This window comes from Ctenopharyngodon idella, chromosome 11 (genome assembly GCF_019924925.1).
Source record: "Ctenopharyngodon idella isolate HZGC_01 chromosome 11, HZGC01, whole genome shotgun sequence".
Classification (NCBI taxonomy): Eukaryota; Metazoa; Chordata; class Actinopteri; order Cypriniformes; family Xenocyprididae; genus Ctenopharyngodon; species Ctenopharyngodon idella.
Window position 1 is genome coordinate 14,853,610 of NC_067230.1, and position 22,708 is coordinate 14,876,317.

The 22,708-nt window shown below is 37.3% G+C and overlaps 1 protein-coding gene and 1 long non-coding RNA gene across 2 annotated transcripts; both read left to right on the forward strand.

Annotated features, from left to right (window-relative positions):
- Nucleotides 1-904: 904 nt before the first annotated feature.
- ctdspl3 (CTD (carboxy-terminal domain, RNA polymerase II, polypeptide A) small phosphatase like 3) lies at nt 905-13,058 on the forward strand (the record flags this gene model as incomplete). Its single annotated transcript, XM_051913496.1, has 11 exons — nt 905-979; nt 1,608-1,719; nt 1,815-1,928; nt 5,113-5,221; nt 5,326-5,443; nt 5,757-5,843; nt 7,981-8,043; nt 9,112-9,191; nt 9,344-9,470; nt 10,367-10,462; nt 12,611-13,058. Coding segments are annotated over 11 exons (1,047 nt in total), but the record flags the coding sequence as incomplete, so codon positions are not given.
- Nucleotides 13,059-17,705: 4,647 nt separating this feature from the next.
- Nucleotides 17,706-20,781, forward strand: LOC127522743 (uncharacterized). The gene is made up of 9 exons (XR_007932679.1): nt 17,706-17,838; nt 18,027-18,121; nt 18,295-18,345; nt 18,603-18,960; nt 19,056-19,193; nt 19,375-19,480; nt 19,571-19,747; nt 20,015-20,119; nt 20,214-20,781. It is a non-coding gene; the product is annotated as an uncharacterized LOC127522743 (long non-coding RNA).
- Nucleotides 20,782-22,708: the final 1,927 nt, after the last annotated feature.

Genomic DNA, 22,708 nt, shown 5'->3' on the forward strand with positions numbered 1-22,708 from the left:
ATGGCTACAGGTTGATGATCTTTCAGAAATTTAAAGGAGATATATGATGCTTTTTAATGTTTTCCTTTTCCTTAAAGGAATAGTTCACCCCAAAAAAATGAAAATTCTGTCATCATTTACTCACCCTCAAGTCTTTCAAAACCTGTATGAGTTTCTTTCTTCTGCTGAACACAAAAGAAGGTATTTTGAAGAATATGGGTAACCCCATATAACCAGTTAATGGGACCCCACTGATTTCCATAGTATTTTTTCCAAACTATCCCTAATATGGCCAACAGAATACCAATGAAAATAAATTTAAAAAAAACCCCTCATATATAAGCCATATCATTCAAGAAGAAAAATGTCACATTAAGGTCTCTAATTTTTATGAAACATTAGGTATTACCATAGTATTACGTTGGCAAATGTCATTAAATAACGTTAAAAAGATATGTTGACAATGGAGAAGTTATTTAAAATCCATGTTTTATTAAGAAAACTAATCACTAAAACTTGTTGTATTGCCAAGAGGTAAATTACATACAGCTTCTAGGCATTTTTCAGAGATGTCAGAAACCTGTCCAGCCAAAAATGACATACTTCTGCAATGAAACAGATGTTTTGTCCTGTCAATGTGACTTCCGCATCACGTTGCGTCGTTGTTCATTTAAGCCCCGCCTACCGCTTCGAGCGTGAGTTCTGACTGGCTAAAGCGCGATTGTGTTTTTTTCAGTAGTTTAAACTGAGGTCAGTACGTCTGGAAACAGCGAGAGGAAGCCGATTAACTAAATTCATGGAGATTGACGCGATTTTTGAACTATTACATTATTCCTGAGAGTTTAAAGTGTTTATGCCTGTTGACGACATCGTTTAATCAGGGCTGAGGGAAAATGAGACTTCGCTCAAGAAATATTTTAAATGAAAACCCACAAACGCCGTCCCGCCGCGAGCCGCACCGGAGACCCCGAGAACACAGACCCCGCTGATCAAGAACCAGGTCAGTCCTGCTGTATTGAACACTAGATATGAAAAGAAAACTAAAGTTGCGTGTGTTTAGTGTGATTGAGCGTGTGATTCCGCATTATGAATGATCTGCGCATGACTGGTTAGCATGATGCTAACCGATTTAAAGCAAGATATACGGAGCGGAATTAAAACAACGTTACTGTAATAATGTTTCATCAAAACATTAAATACAGAACAGTTTATCGTTTATATGAATAATAATGATTTGTGTGTGCTGCTGGTAAAAGTTTCTCAGTGCTACCCCAGATGTGTTCACGGACAGGGCCCGTTCTCACCGTGTAGCCAATAAGATTTCAGTATTTTTGAATGGCATTTGGGAAGTTGTATCTCGGCCAATCAGCTTCTGTGTATTATCGAGCAAGGAGCACGTGGATCTTGTAGTTATTAGGGCCCGAGCACCGATGGTGTGAGGACCCTATTGGAATTGCTCCGTTTATTAAAACACAAATAAAGTAAATTCATGATTCATCATTTCTGTAGTTTAATAATTTATCCAAATGTAAACATGTATTTATATGAAATGTGCACTTATTTATATGAAATGTGTACCATTTCTTAATCAGTTTTTTAACTGACTGTCTTTTTCACCCTCGCTTTAGGATGAAGTAAAGTGTCTTCAAGACTGCTCAAATCTGGACCCTGATGACGTCCCAACAGCGGCCAAACGTCCACGGAGGAGGAGAAAAGCGTTATCAACTGTTGACAATAAAGGTACATCATTTCGTTTGACAAATTAATATTATGTTAGAGTCTATTAATGATGACGTAGTATTAAGAAAATATCATGCTCACCACTGTGCTTTTAGAGTCAGATTTCAAGACCCCAGTCCGTCACCTCCGGGAAAGGCATTCCTTATTGAATCCTGCTGCTCGGAGCCTCTACTCCCCTTCAGTTCACTTTCTCACACCACCAAGAGACAGTGAGTGCATTTTAACTTTTTTTCACTAATTTATTCCATTTTTATATACTTTAGCCTTGAATTTAAACGTTTTTGCTAACAGTCATTAGTACGGAGCCATTTAGAAGAAAAATTAATATTGTGCCCACAAACTAAGAATTAATTCCTACCATTTATTAATTTGTTCCTTCATTTTAGTTAAAGTCAGCATGAAACAGAAGTTGCGATCATCTTTTCTTCCCTATTGTGAAGTATATCTGAGTGAAACAGCTTCTTGAACACAAAAAAAAAGTAGGGCGGGACTTGATTTTGTCCATCAGGAATTGATTAAATTGTTGTGGTTTGCTATAGACCTTATTCACAGCAGCGCCATCTTTGATTTTTAATGGTAATGAAAGCGAGGCTGTGAGGGATAGACATGCATCTCTTCAGTGGGTTTATTTAATGTGTTTTGTTGATTGCTGACTAAAACTGCAAAAATATCACTTCAGTAGACAAAAAAACCTCCAGACTACATGAGCTGTGCAAAATTATGAGTGATCTAGGAGTTTTGTACAGCTTTTTACAGCCGATGCCATTGAAAACACAAAGTCTATCCCTCACAGCCTCGCTTTCATGCATGTCATGGCGCTGCTCTGAATAAGGTCTATTGCTGTGATGTCATGTGAGTGACAGGTAGTCCCGCCCTCACACCAGCCAACTTCAAACACGTGTGGTAGGGCTGCACAGTTAATCGACTTTCTAATCATGATTACGGATGCCATGATTTCATAATGGTTCAAAGGCACGATTACAACAAAAAATATTCACTTACATTATTCTGCATGTTTAAGAGGTGTGTTACGTTGTGAGAGGTGAACTACTTCAGAGTGTAAAAGGTCTAACCCAGCACAAAACTGCAAGTGTACGCTGATTGGTCGAACGAACGAGAAACACCAGCACCCGCCATTTTTAAAAGCTGTGTACACAGCCTATATATTTACTCCACTAGCTAACTCTACAAACATGGAAAACAGTGATAGATGGACCTCTCAACCTTACGCTAAAGAGAAAATCCAGCGCGACTTTGAGTGGACCAAGCGAAACAACATGATTGTATGTATGTATTTCTGCTCAGCTACTAGCATCAACCACATGGCAAAAGTTAATATTGATACTAGCTAATACAGGACTGTTAAACAGATCGTAAACTAATGAAGATGGAGAATGTGAGCGCTGTGTGCTCAGGCTCTGGCTGAGCTGTTCTCAGCGCCGTCAAAATAAAAGTCACAACAACAAGCGTCCCTTCAGAGTTCCTACTGGCGGTTTGAATGCAACCAGGAAAATGGCCCTAAGGAAACATTAGTTCTTGGAGAACCACCCTGGTGGCTAGTTCCTATAGCAAAGTTCCTAGAACAATGCCTCTATTATTATTATTATTATTACATGCATATGTTTACTTTTTTTATTTTTTTATTTAAAGATGATGTATAGTTATAAGATGTATGTATAGTTGACATTTGAGGATTAATGCTATAGAAAAGCAATAAAAAAAAATTCAGGAAGACGCTGTTTTCAGCTTTTTTTACTTTTACATAAAATATGGCATGCAGTTGCTTCAAACAATGGTATAAAGCTATTCAAAACATCATTGATAATTGTAATTAGTAATCGCAATTACAATTTCAAAGGGAAAAATCGACAATCTTGATTTTTGTCATAATCGTGGGGCTTTGTACATTAGCTGTGTCAGTTACATTTTATAACTTAATTTATAATGTTATTTGATTAAAGGTTGGGTAGGCAATTTCGAAGAGGCTAGCAATAACAAGCTAGCTTTGAAAGCTTAAAGGGATAGTTCACCCAAAAATGAAAATAATGTCATTAATTACTCACTCTCATGTCGTTCCACACCCGTAAGACCTTCGTTCATCTTCAGAACACAAATTAAGATATTTTTGTTGAAATCCGATGGCTCAGTGAGGCCTCCATAGCCAGCAATGACATTTCCTCTCTCAAGATCCATTAATGTACTAAAAACATATTTAAATCAGTTCATGTGAGTACAGTGGTTCAATATTATTATAAAGCGACGAGAATATTTTTGGTGCGCCAAAAAAAACCAAAATAACGACTTATATAGTGATGGCCGATTTAAAAACACTGCGTCACGAAGCTTCGGAGCGTTATGAATCTTTTGTGTCGAATCAGCGATTCAGAGCGCCAAAGTCACGTGATTTCAGCAGTTTGACGCGATCTGAATCATGATTTGATACGCTGATTCATAACGCTCCAAAGCTTCCTGACCCTTTGAGTTCCCATCCTCCCTTCAGAGTGTCTCGAAAGCCACGCCTCTTTCAAAACACATGAATGCACACAATGGAGTCTGCGAGACGAGAGATGGTGTTAAATTACCTTGAGTCTCAAAGCACATAACGTTATAATAATAATGAATGTAAACAACTTTCAGAGCTCTGACTTGTACCAGCTGACTGCTGCAGATTCATTTTGGTGTTGATAGTGTTGACATAAATCCAAAACGCATAAATCAGAGTCTGAAGACATGAACAGCCCTCGGTAGAAAGTCACGGGTTGCTGTCTCGTAATTACGGTTACAACACAATAATCGACATGAATGCAGCATAAGTTTTTGATTCAGGAGGAACTGTCAAAGGCAGCTGCTGTTTTTTTTTTTTTTGTGGTGCTCTGTGTCTGTTAACAACTCTGCTTACGGAACGCACTGATGACGTGTGATGTCGGACCGAATGCAATGATTAGACGAACATGTTTTTGATCCTGAGACTTTCACAGAAGCTATATGTACGTGTTTTAGCATTTAGACCACTTCTATTATTGACCGCTATCAGGATATGAAGAATTTCAACCAGTATAACAAAAAGGGTTTATAAAAAATTGCCTACCCTACCTTTAATCATTATATACATTTGAGTCAGATACAATTCAACTATAAATACATATATGTTACGTTATATGTCTCTCTCCACATATCTTAAATGCTTTAATAGTGACATCAGACTACATGCAAACAAGATTTTAATAAACGTATAAAACATAATCATTCTTCCCTACAGTACAAACCTGTTCGGAAGTGTCTGACCTTTTATTATGAAACATTTTGTCTGTATTTTTAAACTAAATGAGTAATGACTGTCTGGATACCTTGTTATTTGATTTTGTGTAACACAGTTATTTCTTATTTTAATAGGTGAGCATCCAAACACAAGTCCCATCTTCAGTCCTGAACACTGTGTGTTTGGCTACAGCGCTGCCAGCCCTCTTTCAGAGGATGAGGAGAATGAGGAAGTGTTTAGCCCGTGAGTCTCTTGTACAAAGGAGTTTTTGTGGCTTGTGCACTTCAGACTGATTGAAGTGATTCTTCTGTGGTTTAATCTGACTGTTGTCTCTGTTTTTGCCTCAGCTTCACGTTTATTAAGAACATTCCGAACCGTTCACAACAGTCCAGACCTGTCTCAGCAGTGCGGGACATTCCACCAAAGACGAGGAGCACACCTGCTGCTACCCTGGTGCTCGATTTGGTAAGTTACCTTCCCTCTAGCCAGCTCCAAATCACTTCTTTGGTTAACTTAATGTATTGTTCAAAATGTCACTGAACTGATTGAATTAGCATGCAGTTCAGTGACTGAATGATAATTCCAAACTGTGGGAGGTTAATAGCAGAGCCATTAAATCAGATGGACCATTAGCACTCCCTTGTTGAGAGGTAGACTTCAACAACTGAGTAAATGAAAATGAAATGTTGACTAGTAAAACATGGGTCTCACTGATTTGATTGAGGTTTAGAGGTGACTGGTTTGTGATTCTTTGGATTTTATTTTTGTACGATCCTAGGATGAAACCCTCGTGTTCAGTTCACTCAATGTGATCCCTGACGCAGAATACACCTTCAGTACCCGCTTTCAAGATCACAAGTACAAGGTTGGTGAAACTTTTACCCAACTCTTTGACATGTACGATCACACCGGAGTGATTAGAATGTTCAGTGTGTCATGTGATGAACTGCTAAATTCAAATTTGCTTTCACACTTTGGCTGGCGCTGAGGGTGTCCATCTCTCAATCAGAGCAAGCCAAAGTGTGAACGCAGATTTGAATCATATACATTTGGGATGCACCGATAGGATTTTTGGGGGCCGATACTGATTCTAACTAACAATTTTTGGCCGATACCGATATTTGTCACTTCCTGTGTTTTGAAATTTTGTCATCAAAATAGATAGTCTTTTGGTCATGTTTTAAATCAGCAAAGTTCAAAAGCACCTACATTAAATTATACTAGCAGATTTATTGCTGCATCATCAAATAATTTCTAATGAACATTGATTGGATCCATTTAACATTCAGCAGGCCAACATAAATACAACTGAACAAAGATATATATGAAAAACAGTGCTTTTTAGGTAGGTTTAACAGTTTTCCGGTAGCCTACAGAAATAAAGTAAACAAATGTAAAATAGCACTGCATATTCTTCACTGTATAAATTAGATACATATTAATCCTTTATTTTATCGGACTTTATTATGATGACTTTATTTCTAATTTGTTTTTTGTATACATTTTAATATTTTTTGTAAGTTTAAATAGTGCATATCTCATACATATCATACATATCAGACTCTTATTTTGACGGGTGTTCTAGTCTACGGACGGATTGTGCATGCAGTTCTTCAGAGATATTTTGCAGATTTAAAGTTTATCAGTTTATTAAACACCCCCTGAAAAGTGAAAACAGACGCAATAAACTTTATAAAACATCAGTAAAGTTTTGGCCATCATTCAGATAAGGTCCGCTACACTTATGAAAGCTAGAAAAGTTGCTTAGTCAAGAATAGTGTGCAATATTTTGTTATTTGATTAGCATTAAAGCGCAGACAGCAGCGCTAGGATTACACAACGGTCATAATATAGCTCACTGCCTTCACGCAGTTAATTAATAAACCATCAGTTTGTTATATCGGCGGCCGATTCATCGGTGCATCCCTAATATACACATATCATATATCACAACTGTTTAGTGTTTTCATCCCCATAATGCTTATTTTAGATTTCACACATTTAAATAAACAAAAAACATTTATGGTTTATTAAATACACACTGATGTCGATGGAAACGGCAATAATAATCCTTTCAAACATAATTGTTTTATATACATCAGACACATATTGTGTAGGTAACTTTAAAGTTTACTCTATTCTTCTCCCAGTTCATCGGCCACTTACTTTCATATCTTTCTGGAGAAGTGGATGAATTTACGTGTTAAACCCGACAGATCTGAATCTCTGAATTGTGGCGCCCCATTGTAGATCAACTAACCTGATTATTATAAAGGTTTTTAAACAACAAAATAGAGCCCCACTTTTATCAGGTGGCCTTAACTACTATGTACTTACATTTAAATTAATCATTTGATACAATGCATTGTGTACATACATGTTTTTACATTGTACTTATATTTTAAAAATTGCTTGCATGTAATTACATCTGTAATTATTTTCTGTAATTACATTTATAATTACACTATTGACCCATCCCTTACACCTTGACCCACCCTTAAACCTACCCATACCACCAAACCTTACCCGTATCCCACCTCAATAGCAGCAAAACTGTTTTGCAATACAATATGAACACAATAAGTACATTGTACTTACTTTTTGATGCAAGCACATAGTAGTTAAGGCCATCTAATATAAAGTGGGACCCAAACTGCATTTACCTGCATGTATTTGAGAATAGGAATATCAGATATTTCACAATATAGTTAACAAGTTTGTGAATATTTTGAATAAAAAGGAAAAATTAAATAAAACGATACATCAGTCATACAGCGCTGTGGTGTGTCACATGACAAGCTTGATGCATCAATGGAAACTCACACAGAGTACTCAGACGTAATATATTTTAAACTTGCGTATGAAAGGATTTATTCAAATGAATATGTAAATAACATGCGTTTCTTGGAATAGTGGTTAACATTCTCTGACTGTCACGAAAAAGGATTGGATTTCTGATGTTCTTTAAAGTGTGAAGTGATTGATTAAACGTCTTTTCACAGGTGTACGTGATCCTCAGACCGTATGTGAAAGAGTTTCTACAAGCCATGACCAAACATTTTGAGGTAAATGTTGTGAAGACTGACAGCTTGTCAGGGATGGTTTTGAGACACTAATGGCTCGTTTCCACCGAGCGGTACGGTACAGTACAGTACGGTATGCAATTATTTCCATTTCGATTGTCAGAAGTTGTGAATGATACCAAAATACCGAACCGTACCGTACCAAGCACAGTAGTCCAGTACCTAAAGAGTGGAGCAAGACTTATTGCAGAATGTTGATTGGTTGACAGAGAATCTTCACTTGGGCGTGCTACAAGGGGAATGACTACACAAGAGGTGGCATTTTTTTTTAAACATACAGTTGAAACACAATACCATTGCAACACAATGTCAGCGCGCAGCAAACAAACAGCCACATCCCGAGAAGCAAAGACAAGATCTGCAGTATGTCCTCCATTGTTGTTTACTGTGTCACTTTTTTTCTTGCGAGAATGGCGTCAATCACTACTTTCCGGCCCTATTAAATAAGGCTACTGTTGGCAGTGGAAACACAAGCCGGATCAGGGTCTCGAACCGTACTGTACTGTATATACGCGGTACTGTACCGCTCGGTGGAAATGAGCCATTAAGGACTGTTCACACCAAGACGAATGTCTGGTGCGATAAACATTTTAATTTGAATGAACAGCTGCTAATGCTTCTATTCAGCCCTATACAGACGTTTGCATGCCATTAATGTGACAGACTTTTTACAGACAGGTGTTCTAATCTCTTTGCGAATAAAGCTGGCCAACCAATGAGTTTTGCACTTTTGGTCACAAGCCCAAAGCTGCTTTTGTTACATAAAAAATAAAATGGTGTTCTTTGATAAACAATACACTGAATACGTAGGTACCCGAAACGCAAAGATACATAGCGTGCTTTTCCATAAGCACCACCTACTGTCAGAGACTTGTTTTCATTCAGTCCATCTGCCGTTTTTTACACATTAGCCTGAACAGTCAAATCAGATTGTGTGTGTGTGTGTGTGTGTGTGTGTGTGTGTGTGTGTGTGTGTAGAACGTTTGTATTGGTGTGGCTGGCCTTAATTGTCACCAGTGAGTAAATCTGTTCTGTCTTTTTCTGTTCCAGATGTTTGTTTACACCTCTGCAAAAAAGGAATATGCAGAAAAGATTGTAGATATATTGGACCCTAATAAAAAGCTCTTTAGGTGAGACATTTTACACTTTGAATCCCATATGCCCAAAATCATCCTGGAGATGGTTCCCAGCATCTGCAAACCTGTCTCATAACTCGTAACATACTTTCCCTTGAAGGAAGCATGAAAATGTTATGTAATGTAACGTAATTCTTGTTTTTAAGACATCGTTTGTATCAGGATGATTGCGCCTGTGTGCTTGGACACTACATTAAAGACTTGACTGTTCTGGAGAGAGACTTGTCAAAGACGGTCATCCTGGACAACGCCCCCCACACTTTCCCATACCACGTATGTTTGTCTTCACCACCACACACAGTTTCACTATTTCTGTGTTGCAATAATTCAAATGATCACAGAAGCACTAGGATAAAAGATTATAGTTTAGATATAAACACTGATGTCTACGGTAGACCAGATTCCCTTTTTAAAGTTACTTGACGCTTCAAATATTGATTGTATCGAATACATTGTTGCGCCACTAGGTGGTGACAAGTGACCGTTAAAAAAAAATTTGTCATTGAATCATTCATTTAAGAGTTTTGTTCAAAAATTATGATACATTCAATAATGATACAAGTGAAGTCTTTATGAGTGAGTCATTGAATCATCCATTCAGACCATTTTTATAATAATTCATTCTAATTAATTAAAAGCTGCAGTCCGTAACTTTTGGCGCTCTAGCGGTTAATAAACAGAACTGCATGTGTCTTGCGGAAGAATATTGTAGCCGGAGCTACTTCTCTCTGTTTGTCTGTGACGAGTCACGCAGGTACTGTGCTACTCCGCAGCAGTTCCTACCAGACCGCTCTAAAATAGTCTGAATATAAACACTTATTATAGGTGTACCTTAGTAATTCAGGGTAAGACAAAAAACACGGTTTGGAAAATGGATTCATGTTGTACATTCTCATTATATAATTTTTGTAAATTTTGAACACAAAAAAAAGTTACAGACAGCAACTTTGAATAGACTGCAGCAATTAATATTTTGTCAGAACCTCTAGTAAATTAGATTATTTTATACGTTATTTAATACATTATTAAAATTAAATTATTTGACATTTATTTTATTTAGTTGTCTGTTCAGAATTGTGATCTCTGTTTGGGGGGAAAAAAAACATCCAGAATCGTGCAGCTCTTGGTCTAACCAGTATATCAATGTCATGATGTTGTTTTTTTTGTAGCTGATGAATATGATTCCAATAAAGAGCTGGATTGGAGATCAAGAGGACCGTGAGCTGCAAAAGCTCATTCCATACATGGAGAAACTAGTGCATGCGGTGAGTGTTTTTAAGCCATTAACATTCCTTGAATTAGGGGTGGATAGCAATTTTCAGAACTCAAAATTTCCTACCCAGTTAAAAAAAAAATCTGTTTATTAAAACCTACACTGACACAGCAGCAGCAACATCTATTTGGTAAATATTAGGGCTGTGCAATTAATCGTATTTTCAATTTCGATTTTGGCTTCCAACGATTATGAAAACAAGACAATCGAAGTAAAACCATTACTGTACCGCTTCCGCATTCCATCCAGCGCACCTTCCTTTCCTTCACAGTGGTGCGCTTTCATTCCTCCTCCTTAACCCAAACTTGACATCCAAATCAGCCGAATAAGAGTGACGTAAAATGCAGTCTACTGTTGCTAAACTGCGGGACGTGATTGATATTAAACAGTGCTATTAAAAGCGCATTAAGCCGCGAAAGAGACGTTGGCTGTTCCCTAGGCGGCCATCTGTGTGCGTGCTCCGAGACGGGGCGGAACGCACATAGGCAAAGTATGCTCTGGTCTTCAGATATGCGCCTAAATGGTCAAATAGCCTACACACAAATATATCGAAATGCCTTTTTGGTAAGTATCCTCGTTAACGCAGTTGGTTATGTCTTAGAAAGTGCGCATGTGTAACAGTAGGCCTATATTAGGTCCCTGCAGCTCTTAAAACGGCACCAGCCAACATTAATGACTGCTGCAGTCATTGTTAATCTAACAAGAAAAGATAAAGATAAAATCACTTACTGCTCTTAAATGAATAACTTTTGTAGTTTTAAATAAGTATTAGTCTATATTTAATGTGTCCTATACAGCAGTTATCTTACATTTGATTACTTTATTCTAGGGCTGTAACAATTCCTCGACTAAATTAGAAGATTAAATTTTTAAAAATCCTCGATTTCAATTTGCCTGTTTCGAGTAACCAGTAAAATACCGAAAGTGGCGATTTCCACAGACGAGAATCCATGAAGCGCATTATTAGACCATTTTCTAAGGCTGACACGCTTCACGTGAACAGTTATCATTTACATTAGTGGCGCGTCTCAAACTTCCTCTCTGCTGTGAGTTTGGATTGCTTTTAACGTTCTTGAACGATCTGGAAACGCAATGTGCAACATTTAATCAGATTGGTATCTGCTTAAATCTGATTTAATCAGCCATACAGTGCTAACTGCTCGTTGTGATTTCCACATGTTGAAGAAATTAGTGGTTGTAGCATTTCTGTTGTAAAGAAATGGCCAAATATTAAAGATTAATTGGATATTTGAAATAAATGTTGTAAGCCAGTATTAAACGAGGATTGTTCAAAACAATCGTCAGGCCGCTGGCGCCCTCTGCAGGCATTTGTGATAATACATAAAGAACATTAGTTGTACAGTTCAATACATTATGTATTTTGAGTTTTGTTCAATAACACCAAACCAATTATTATTGCGTTATTGCTACTATATATGTATTTTAAGCCATATGTGTAAGAGAATGTGTTTTGTTGTGTACGCACCTTTATAATGATTGCGTTAGTAGCCATATGCGATTACTCGAGTAATCGTTAAAATAATCAAACGATTACTCCATTACCAAAATAATCGTTAGTGACAGCCCTACTTTATTCAATTTCTATTGGGCATTACTTATATGAATACCACTGTTAGTACATCTTCCTAAAAAAACCTAAAGCACTGTTTATTTCATTTCTATTTTTGTTCTGTTGTATGTTTTGTTTGCAATTAGTTTATTTGTTCTTATTTTATTGTTGACAGTTTACTCGTCTTCTGTAGCTGTTTTGAGGACTTGTTTACTTGCATTAATCTAGTATTAGTTTTTGCTGAAGTATGGATAATTGTGAAATTTTACTGACATTTAAAATGACTCGTATCATAAAATAAGACTTTGATCATATCACCCACCAATAATCATGTTAAATAATCGTGATTATGATTTTTGCTATAATCGAGCAGCCCTATGGTAATATATTTGGTATTTCAGGTTAGAGAGAGGGTGAAAATGAGTCTAGAAAAACTAAATTTTGACTGGTTTGGGGACAAAATAAATTAATTTTTACTAAGCACTTGCTTTATTTGAATAAAAACATTTTTTGTAGTAATGATTAAGCTGTTGTTTTTTTTGACTAAACTTGTTTTTTGACTGTTTTCAGGATGACTTCAGAAATGTTTTAAAGAAGAGAACCGACCACTTCCACAGGCTGCTTTCTGAAGACTAAAACCTGCAACAAGTGTAATTACATGTAGATCCATCCTAATAAATGCAGTAAAATTACCAGGCTACATATTAGCAAAGGTTAAATTTGTAGTATGGCAAATTACTCTGGCATAATCAAAGTGCTTATTTGATAGATAATAGTCTTACAGTTTCACTTTTAATCACTCTGGTGATCAGCTGGTGTTCTGACCCATTTTGAAAATTAGGGCTAGAGTCTTGCCTTTAATTTATTGATAAATCTTGAGATTTGTACAGGTTTGTGCCATTGGAAGTGTTTTCACACTTTAAACTGTTAAATTAATTTCAATATGTGTTGTACACAGAAGTGTTTTTAAAAGGACACCAATTTTCAAAACCCATTAATAAAACTTTCGCTTTGTAAATTGGTCTGTTTTGTGCTGATTCCACCTCAAATTGTGGTTTGCTGAAAAAAGGTGTGCTGTAATTTTTCCAAGTGATCAGACATGATAATGGCTGACATAAGTTCAATGTTTCGCCATAAAACAGGAATTTGTTGTAACCGTGCATACAATGTCTGATGTGCCCCAAACTTCACGTGTTTTATTAGAGTCCTGGCCTGAAGACATCTATATGCCAATATTCAGTTGCAGTCATAGCGCCACCTGTGGGCAACAGGAAATGAAATTTAATTCTACCCCACCTTGAAATAATAATAAAAACAGAGCACGCATTTCTAACAGGCAAAATGTCATAAATACATGACATCCAATTTTTGCGGTCAAAACTGCATCCATACAAGAAGCGTGCAAATATGTTGCATGCAGAGTAATAATAATAATAGCAGTCCAACATAACTAACCAGATTAATCACTGTTTTTGGTAGAAATTATATTTCTACATGTCAAATATTTTACTAGTTGGTATAGTAGAGTAATAGAAAACCAACAGACCCAACAGTCATGACATGCATGCTGCTGATTCTGTGTAATTGAATCATTAATTGAAAATAATAGCAGTGTGGAGTTCAATTAGAGATTAATCAATTTCAGTTAATTCTGTGAAAAAACTGGTGTCAAACAAATGGCCCCTATTTAAGGACGAAGGCAGCAAATGTTGTGCTGTGCATTTCTCTCTGAAAATCGGAGTAAAATGGGTTGTTCCAGACATTGTTCAGAAGAACAGCGTACTTTGATTAAAAAGTTGATTAGAGAGGGGAAACATATAAAGAAGTGCAGAAAATGATAGGCTGCTCAGCTAAAATGATATCAAATGCTTTAAAATGGCAACCAGAAAGACGTGAAAGAAAACAGAAAACTACCATTCAAATGGATTGAAGAATAACCAAAATGGTGAAGACTCAGCCAATGATCAGGTTCAGGGAGATCAAAGAAAGTCTAAAGTTACCTGTGAGTACTGTAACAATTAGAAGACGCCTATGTGAAGCCAAGCTATCGGCAAGAAATGGCACAATATTTTGTGGTCTTAGATTGTTCTTTTTGGGTCTAGGGGCCACGGACAGTTTGTCAGACGACCCCCAAACACTGAATTCAAGCCACAGTACACTGTGAAGACAGTGAAGCATGGTGGCGCAAGCATCATGATATGGGGATGTTTCTCAAACTATGGTGTTGGGCCTATTTATCGGATTCCAGAGATCATGGATCAGTCTGAGTACATCAAAATACTTAAAGAGGTCATGTTGCCTTATGCCGAAGAGGAAATGCCCTTGAAATGGGTGTTTCAACAAGACAACGACCCCAAACACACTAGTAAGCGAGCAGCATCTTAGTTCCAGACCAACAAGATTAAAGTTATGGAGTGGCCAGCCCAATCCCCGGACCTTAATCCAATAGAAAACTTGTGGGGTGACGTCAAAAATGCTGTTTCTGAGGCAAAACCAAGAAATGCAGAGGAACTGTGGTGTGTAGTGCAATCGTCCTGGGCTGGAATACCTGTTCACAGAAGTTGGTCGACTCCATGCAGCACAGATGTGAAGCAGTTCTCTGAAACCATGGTTAAATATTAGCTCAGTGATTCACAAGAAAGTCTTCAAGCATTTTTCACTTTATACAGTAAATGTTTGACTTTGTAAAGAAATGCAGACAATTTTTTTTGAACAGCCAAATATTCCTTTTTCTTCACTTTCTGCAAAGTAATAACAAATGTGATCAATTTTTCTTCTTGTTTTGATTTAGAATAGAATGTGCATGTATTGAAATAAAATTAATTATAAGGATTTTAAGCTTTACTCACTTTTTTAAAACACTGCTATTTGAACAGAACTCTATCTCTCTATCTAGGCCTATATATATATATATATATATATAATAATTTAAAAAAATGTTTGAATGAATAATTCAAGGATTCACTCATAAAGACTTATTGTGTCATTACTGGACAAATGAGCATTTTTGAATGAATCTCTTGAATAAATGATTAAATAAAAAAATAAAAAAAACTTTAACAGTCACTTGTCGCCACCTACTGGGGTAACAATAGGAACTGATACAATCTCTATTTGAAGAGTGTAGTTACTTTCAAATAGATTTAGGCCTACTCAATTTTGATCGCTACTGTAGACATCAGTTTATATCTGAAATATAAACTTTTATCCAAGTATATTATTCTATATTATATATCCAATAATTCGAGTATTTGTTAGAAATAATGTTGAAAAGACTTTTATTTATTTATATTTTGAATAAGCCTAAACAAGACACATTTAACTTAGTAAATATAAATATAAATATAAAAAAATAGAATATTTCTGTATATGGCCAAAATCATTCACAAACTCGTACTGAGGCTCAAAGCGTCTACGCCAATAAGATTTGCTGTATTATAAACCAATGAAATTGTGACACGCCCCGCCCCCCTCGGCTCGCCCCGCCTGGCTTGGAATGGAATGCGCGCTCTGTGACGTCACAGTGCGCGCAGAAGCTGCATAACTCAGCCCAGCTGTTATTCGCGTTAGAAGCTGCTGTCTATGGTCACTGGCGATCGAAGTGTGCGAAAGTACAAGTCTACCGCTATAACCAATAGCAAATACAGTGTTCACACAGCTCGTTGAGATGCAGAATCTGGCGACTGCAATGGACATCATGTTTGCTAACTTTCCAATGGAGTTGGAAAGCTGCAGCAGCTTTGGCTCGTTTGAGGACGCTCAAGTTGAACCGTTGAGTGGCGCTGTGATGCCGGCTGACAGGCCCAGCAGCAGCCGCCCAACGGAGGCGCCTCAACCGCCACCGTCTCTCCCTAAAGTCGTTTGGGAAGACGACACAACCGGTAACTGACAATGTTAATAAATCAAAACTGACACACAAATATAAATAAATATATATATAATTACTGTGTGACTTCTATGTAACACGGCATCAGCACTGTGTTTGTAATTTTTCAAGTGTTCTTGGAAATTGGCCAGAAACAATGCAAAACCTGCTAATTAATCACATGAACTTTTAAATCATTTAGCATATGTTTTATATCAAAATATATGTTTTATATTAGATATATGTTATTGTTATTTCCAATTTACTATCTGTTTCTTGTCACTGTCATTTTCGTATGTGTAAACAGCTCTTTCTGACTGATTCTGATTGTTTGCAGAAAAGCACACACAAGGGTGGAAATTTCTTGCTGGTCTCCGGAGAGTATGGAAGGCTATAAAAGGTTCCAACCATACCCAGGAAGAAACCCAAGTGTGTGCTTTTGTGCCTGAGGATCCATCGGATGAGCTTCCACACACATTCAGTGTAGATCCGTCAGGCACAGATCCTCTGGAGTCTGAGCCAACAGACAGTGAGTCTCCAGATATTACCACTCTGATTCATGTCCATGTCAGCCTGATGTTTCTGGGTTTAGTTTTCATTTTTCCTTCTCATCTGCTGGTTCCTCACCTAAAAGTTCCTTTTTAGTGTGTGGGAAAAGCCCCAATTACTAAACTAAAGGATCCAATCAGATTTATTTTTACCCATCCCACAACCATGCACACACACATACACATTTGACTTTACAAAACACAAACACACACCTTTATTAAATATTATTTTCTATTTATTCTATTTTTATTATCTGTGTCTTGTCACTGTCATTATATCTCGAATGCAGGGTTTCCGCGGATCCTTAAAAAGTATTAAATTAGATTTTTAAAATTTAAGGCCATAAGTCATATTTTTACTTATGAGAGATCTTAAATTATAGATGACCCTTTGACTTGATTTTTTGATATATCTAAATCATTTACCAAATTAAAAATCTATTAGCATACATATTTTTTTTTCTTTGTGGATTCACTTGTTCACGTGACAATTTGCGGGCATTTACGACAGCGTATAATAAATATATAGCAAATAGTAAATAAATAGAACAAATCCGCGTTTTGAACGAATCGGTTTAATTAATGATTCAATAAAGACGGTCACTTGCTTCGTTCCTGAATGAATCAGTCGTTTGAACAAATCAGTTGAATGAATGACTCACTCATTAAGACTGTGACTTGCTGCCACCTACTGGCAGTTTAGTTTCATATTAAAAGTACATTTTAATTAAAAAGATAAAATTAGAAATAATTTCATATTTAAATATTGAATTCAATTTATTTAGAAAAATTGTAAATGCTGTGTAAATATATTAATGCCACTTCTCATAATGATTTCATTTGATTGGTAATAACAGCCCTATACTGTACTATTATTCTAACTGAATTTAATTTGAATGTTAGAATTTTGACATAAAAGGTGATGCATACATCTAGTAAGTTTAGAAAAATGCCCTTATGTAGGTAAAAATGCCCCTGGAAATCAATTTAAGGTGGCAAATATTGCTTTTGAAGCAGCTTTAAAAACAAATGTTGTCAATATTGCACACCCCTAATGTATAGTATTAATTTTTATTTCTTCAGGTCTTAAAAAGGTCTTAAAAAGCCTTAAATTTGACTTTAAAAAATGTGCAACCCTGGAATATGTAAACATATCTGGCATTAAAGCTCTTTCTGATTCTGATTGTTTGCAGAAAAGCACACACAAGGGTGGAAATTCTGTGCTGGCCTCCGGAAAGCGTGGAAGTCTAAGAAAGATTCCATTCAAACCCAGGAAGAAACCCAAGTGTGTGCTTTTGTGCCTGAGGATCCATCGGATGAGCTTCCACACACATCCAGTGTAGATCCGACAGGCACAGATCCTCTGGAGTCAGAGCCAACAGACAGTGAGTCTCCAGATATTACCACTCTGATTCATGTCCATGTCAGCCTGATGTTTCTAGGTTTAGTTTTAATTTTTCCTTCTCATCTGCTGGTTCCTCACCTGATCTGCACAGGTGTATTTCATCATAAGCAGCTGCTGCTGGAGTTCGTTCTCATGCTGTATATTAACATGTTGTTGTGCATTTTTCAGGATCCTTTGAATCTCTTTATGATGTGGGAAAGAAACTGAAATCGAGACGCGGTGTCAGTTATCATGTAGGATTTCGAAACTCTGATGACAAACGAGTATGTTGCTCTTTCTGTATACACCAAACCTTTTGCCTCTTGTTTCATTCTGTCTTTCAGTCCTGATGTAAACATCAGTGTTTTGATCAAAGAGGTACAGATTGTTAGATTACCATGTACATGAACAAAAATAAATCAGTTTACTTATTTTTGCAAAAATTTTCGTTTTTCAGGTGATCATCAAATTTATTAAGAAGAACCGGTCTGAGAAACTGGTGGAATTGGTAAGTTGAAAAGACTTTATTCTTCATAAAATGTTTTATTAAATTCTAATTTGATAAATCTGTATGTAGACCGTATAAGATATAATTGAAATTGCCTAAAAACATCAGTTGTAAAGTACATTGCTTTCATCTTCGGTAGCCCTAAGTATACTTTGAAAGGAGCTAAACATGGAAAACGAAGTATACTCGGGCCTTTAGTTAGGAGATTTGAGATTAGTTAGGAGTCAACTAACCTTTTGTCAATCTCTTTTCTTTAGCCTGGGTATTCCATACCTTTAAGTCAAGAGGCAGCTGCAATGTTGATGGTGCAAAAGCCTCCAACTAGCGAGCATCTCGTACAATTATATGATCACTTTGTCATGGAAGATCAAGACATCTTGATTATGGAGTATTCACATTCCTACATCACCCTGTTTGAGTATGTCCTACGAAACAGAGGTAACCTGTCTGAAACCGCGGTGAGACACATCATCCAGGAGCTCATTGTTGCTCTTCAGCACTGCGTGAGTCGTGGTGTTTTTCATGACACGCATATGAAAAGCATACTTGTCTGCACAAAAACCCTGCAAGTAAAGTTGATGGACTTTAGAGGCGCACTGATCGTCGAAGAAAGACGTGAGTTGGCTTTTTCAGCACAGTTCACTGATGACTTATTTACTACAGTTCACTGGTGATGTTTTACTAAACACTGAGCATGTATTTGCTTACAGGAGAAGACGAACCTATACTAATTGGGGCAATCAGAAAGTATGCTGAATGGGCAACAATTGACGACATATGCAAAGTGCTGGATGTGCTGGTCCCAAGAATAAGTCGTTGGTTTTGGATAAGACCACGCGTGTCCAAAGGTGAGACCAATAACAAGTATGGAATGGAAATGACATTGCTTGAAAAACATATATTATTAGCGGGCATCCAGAGAGAGTCATAGTAACAAATGCATTGTATTTCATGGTAACATTACCTTACATGAACTACATGTCTGAATCAAACATGACTAATCAGATCTCTTCTAAAAAACGTTTACAGAATGTCGGGATCTTTTTGAGCGCCTTCATGACAGAGAGTCACGGATGACGTTACAGGCTATTTTGGATCATGACTGGTTTAAAAGAAAAACCAAAGCATAAGAAAAGTAAGCATAAGAAAACAAGATGTTTTTTTGATAGATTCAGGCCTTCTTGGCATCTCTTGATCTTAATATCATGCTCTCATTATTTGCTAGGTTCCCCTGCGTCGGCAGCTCCTCCACAGGGCCGATAGCTCAGCTGCAGGGTCATCAGCTGGGGATCCCGGGGACGGTTGACGTCTTTAACCCCGGGACGTCTCCCTTGCACCCCTGCATGATCAGTGAGGGACCCCGGGGGCGATTCACGCCTTTAACCCCCGGACGTGTCCAAAGGTGAGACCAATAACACGTACAAAATGGAAATTGCTTGAAAAACATATAAAGCCCTGACATGAGTGACAGTAAAATTAGTGTCAAACCTTGATGAGTGTAAAACGCAGGAGATTGACAATGAATGTTTAGCAATGAATAAATGTTCATGGGCATCCAGAGAAAGTCATAGTAACAAATGCATTGTATTTCATGGTAACATTACCTTACATGGTCTACATATCTCAATCAAACATGACTAATCAGATCTCTTCTAAAAAACGTTTACAGAATGCCTGGATCTTTTTGAGCGCCTTCATGACGGAGAGTCACGGATGACGTTACAGGCTATTTTGGATCATGACTGGTTTAAAAGAAAGCCGAAGCATAAGAAAAGTAAGCAAGAGAAGCATTTTTTTTGATTGATTCAGGTCTTCTTGGCACCTCTTGACCTTAATATCATGTTCTCATTATTTGGCTGCTTCGACAGCTATAGCCTATGGCCATGGCTTATAGCTCAGCGCAGAGTCATCAGCCAGGGACCCCGGGGACGGTTCACGCCTTTAACCCCGGGACTTCTCCCTTGCACCCCTGCATGATGACACTGATGGCAACTGTCCTCAACTCGTATCCTGTCTGCGTGCCTCCAACATCTCCACAAACCTATTCAGGACATTATCACGCCCCACCGATAGCGGCCTTGTGGACAGGATGTGCTGGAGGCTTACATTTGGACTGCGTTCTTCCAGGCCAGACCACCGTGTTTCAGACAAGCATCATGGCAAGCCCAGCCATTTTCCTGAATTACTGTGGACAGTGGATTTCACACAGCTTCATTGTCCGCACAATGTAACGCCACGCCTTGTACTTGCCTGGAAGCTGGCTTTGGTCAATCCTTCCCTAGTGAAAAAATAGTAAAGCACAATTTATTTGAATGTAACTAAAAGTATTTGTGGCACACTGTAAATTGGTATACTTAAAGTCTGTTTTAACTAATTTTGTAGTAAATGCATTTTAGTTGTCCAAAAGCAAACTAAAGTTGTATTACACACTTGTTTGTATACTAAAAGTGTGCTAATGGCATCATTATTGTGTGCTTCTAATACAATAAACTTATTTTTATAAATAATGGCACAGCTTAGGAATTTGCCTTATATTTGTGGAAACTAGGACTTTTCTTTTTATTATTTTCTGAATGTATAGACAATACAGCATAAACATGAGTTTTGGGGGGCTCTTATTTTTGGAATACAACATCAGAATGTCCTGAAACGGTGTAGTTGACACTATGAAAAAATGTACTCTCCATCTGAGGTGAAATTGGTCTGGAAACTAGGACTTTTCTTAGTTTTAGAATGTATGGACAAAACATTGTATATATGAGTGTTGGAGGGCTTTTATTTTGGAATTCAGCAGCAGACAGTGTCAGACTGTGAGGTGTACTATTATTTTCAGGTGACTTTGGCCTGTGACATTTTTATTTATCTTTATTTATTTAGGTCTTTTTTCCATTTACTCGGGGAGACTTTTATTTTGGAATTCAGCATATACAGTGACAGTGAGGTGTACTATCATTTTTTTTCAGGTGAAATTGGGCTGTAAAATATTTATTTATTTATTTATTTTTTCATTTATTCAGTCAGTCTGTCTGAAATCGCTTCGACAGAAGATTACTTGTTTTTAGATCAGTTCTCTAACGGCCTTACCGTAATAGCCAGTGTATGCGCGAACCGCAAATATAGTGGCGGCTAGATTGACCGTGCATTTCGCGGTGGCGGCTAGCTTGACCGCAGTGGAAAACTGTGGATTTAGCACGTACTAGCATGAAGAACAAATAGCCTATAAACATAGGCTGTGCATAGAGATCAATTTAAAACTCAAACTCTCTTCAATACAAAAATTCTTGAGTTCTTGTTTTTAATGTTGATAATATATTATACGAGCAAGAATGCATTTTTCCCTCAAATATCCACACGATTGCAAATGTGACATTGATTTTATATAGCAGTTCAACAAAAAAGGGTAATATTAAGTGATAAACATTTTAAATGGAGTATTTTCAGTGTTGTTTGTTACTGAATGAATGAATGAATGAATGACTCACTCACTAAGACAGTGACTGATCGCCACCTACTGGTGGTTTTAGTTTTATATTTAAAAGGATCACTTCGTTTTTACTATCTATCATTGCATATTTTTTTATTTCATATATTTATTTAAAACATTATTTATTTAAAAAAGGTATTTATAAAGGTGAAAAATTACACCAGAAAATCAATTTAAGGGGGCAACTATTGTCCCATAATGGAAAAGGTGTGACTGCAGTCTAAGTGGAAGAGGGATGTTAAATTCTCCACTCTAAAAGGTTTGAGAACCACTGTTCTACACGCTTCCTAGCTTTGTAGGACACAGAAAAACCAATACTTACAGGTATAGTTGAGATAATTCTAGCAACTACTGAACATGGCGTTTGGTTCTTTATGCAAATGTGGTTTAAAACAAATATCTGTGACACACGAATTTCTTTGGAATGGTCATATATGTGAAACGGAGGCCCTCATACTCATGACCGGATAAGCGGAAACGGTGCCGGCGACTGTGGCATAATAAAAGTTCCGCTGCTCGTGAGGCGCGTGTTGCGCAGTCGTTCCAGCGGCCTCGTTCAGCTCCCACAACACTCGGTCCTGCTCTGCTTCATACTACAATAACGTTAATAATCGCATCCATGAACATGATTTCTTCCCGAGTCCTATCCCTTTGCACCGTCCGTTGAGGTGAAGACCACATGTCCCAAGATTCTGCGTTCAAACTTGCCGTCATCAAGCTACGCCTTTGTTTTGAATAGGCCTCTAGCGACCTCTAGCGGACAGAAATCCTACACACTGCACCTTTAATCACATACAGAAAAGGAGACATAAGTAATTATGATAATCAGACTCGGTGATTATGGTACCAGCAGCCATAATCCAACTCAAGCTGATGAAC